Source organism: Arachis ipaensis, chromosome B10 (genome assembly GCF_000816755.2).
Source record: "Arachis ipaensis cultivar K30076 chromosome B10, Araip1.1, whole genome shotgun sequence".
Lineage (NCBI taxonomy): Eukaryota > Viridiplantae > Streptophyta > Magnoliopsida > Fabales > Fabaceae > Arachis > Arachis ipaensis.
Window position 1 is genome coordinate 10,299,813 of NC_029794.2, and position 1,115 is coordinate 10,300,927.

Sequence of the window (1,115 nt, forward strand, 5' to 3'; positions counted from 1 at the left end):
ATCAAGCAAAACATGATTCTTAAATAACCAATCTCCCGACTATTACAGCGTCACCTGCCTGCAGGATACATTGTGTCCCCTATCACCAATACTGAGCCTCACCTTGCAGTTGATAAGTTCTAAATTCAACCCATTACTTCTCAGGAACCTGTTGGGCCTGCAACGACCGTTCCATAGCTTGAATCCAATTATCTGCATCAGTGGGATTTGAGGTTCCCCTAAAAGTTGGAGGGCGAACTTTCAGAAATATAGCAAGTGTCATAGGACCATCCTCATCATTATTGTTCCCGTGATTACCCTGGTTTATCTTATTACCTAGTGCCTCAGCTGTTGCCTGCATAGCTGCAGCCATATTTCCCAAGGCAGCCATAAAGTCTACTGGATCAGTCCCTGTGGGTACAGGAGTAACGGTGCCTGTCCTACCTCTACCTCGTCCGCGACCGCGTCCGCGAGTCGACATCTGGTTCTTATACGCACTAAACAAGTGATATTAAGTTGATCAGTCTTAATATCGCAGGTTTAATGCTTTAGTTCCAAATGCATGCTCACAAACGTTTATGCCATTTATATCAATCAGATATCCTAATAGCACATACACACATATACAGAGAATGCACAGAAGCACAATCAGTCCGTCTTTCAGGCTCTATAGGAACGAACTGCTCTGATACCATAATGTAACACCCTACCACACTAAGCTTTACGCTTAAGCCGTAAAACAGAGGTGGTGTGGTATTACGACCTCTAAAATAGAATGAGTACATATAATAGTAGAAGAATTATAATATGCTAGGAGCCTTGAAGAATAGGAGAAATAAAATTCGCAAGATAAAAGTGCAACGCTCAAGGAACGAGTTAACTTGCGTGCTAAGAAAACTGTAACTGTCAAACATAAGATAACAGAAGTAGGAATAGAGTGTCAAAGATACAAAATATCAAGCTCCTAACTCAGCCTGCGAAGTCAAGACTGGCCGGAGAATATTTACACATATATACATACATATCCAAAACCCAAAAGTACATATACACAATCCTGCCTCTCCATAAACCTCTAAGAGGATCAAAAAGAATAAGTCATGCGGAGAGAAAGCTAAGTACATATATATACATCATAG

The 1,115-nt window shown here is 41.1% G+C and overlaps 1 protein-coding gene across 1 annotated transcript in view; it reads right to left on the reverse strand.

Moving 5' to 3' along the window:
• Window positions 26–1,115, reverse strand: part of LOC110268112 — a 2,601-nt gene continuing 1,511 nt past the window's right edge. Inside the window, exon 2 of the mRNA XM_021114008.1 lies at window positions 26–467. Coding sequence (XP_020969667.1) covers window positions 134–460 — 327 coding nt within the window. The 5' untranslated portion in view covers window positions 461–467 and the 3' untranslated portion in view covers window positions 26–133. The remainder of the gene's footprint in view (window positions 468–1,115) is intronic.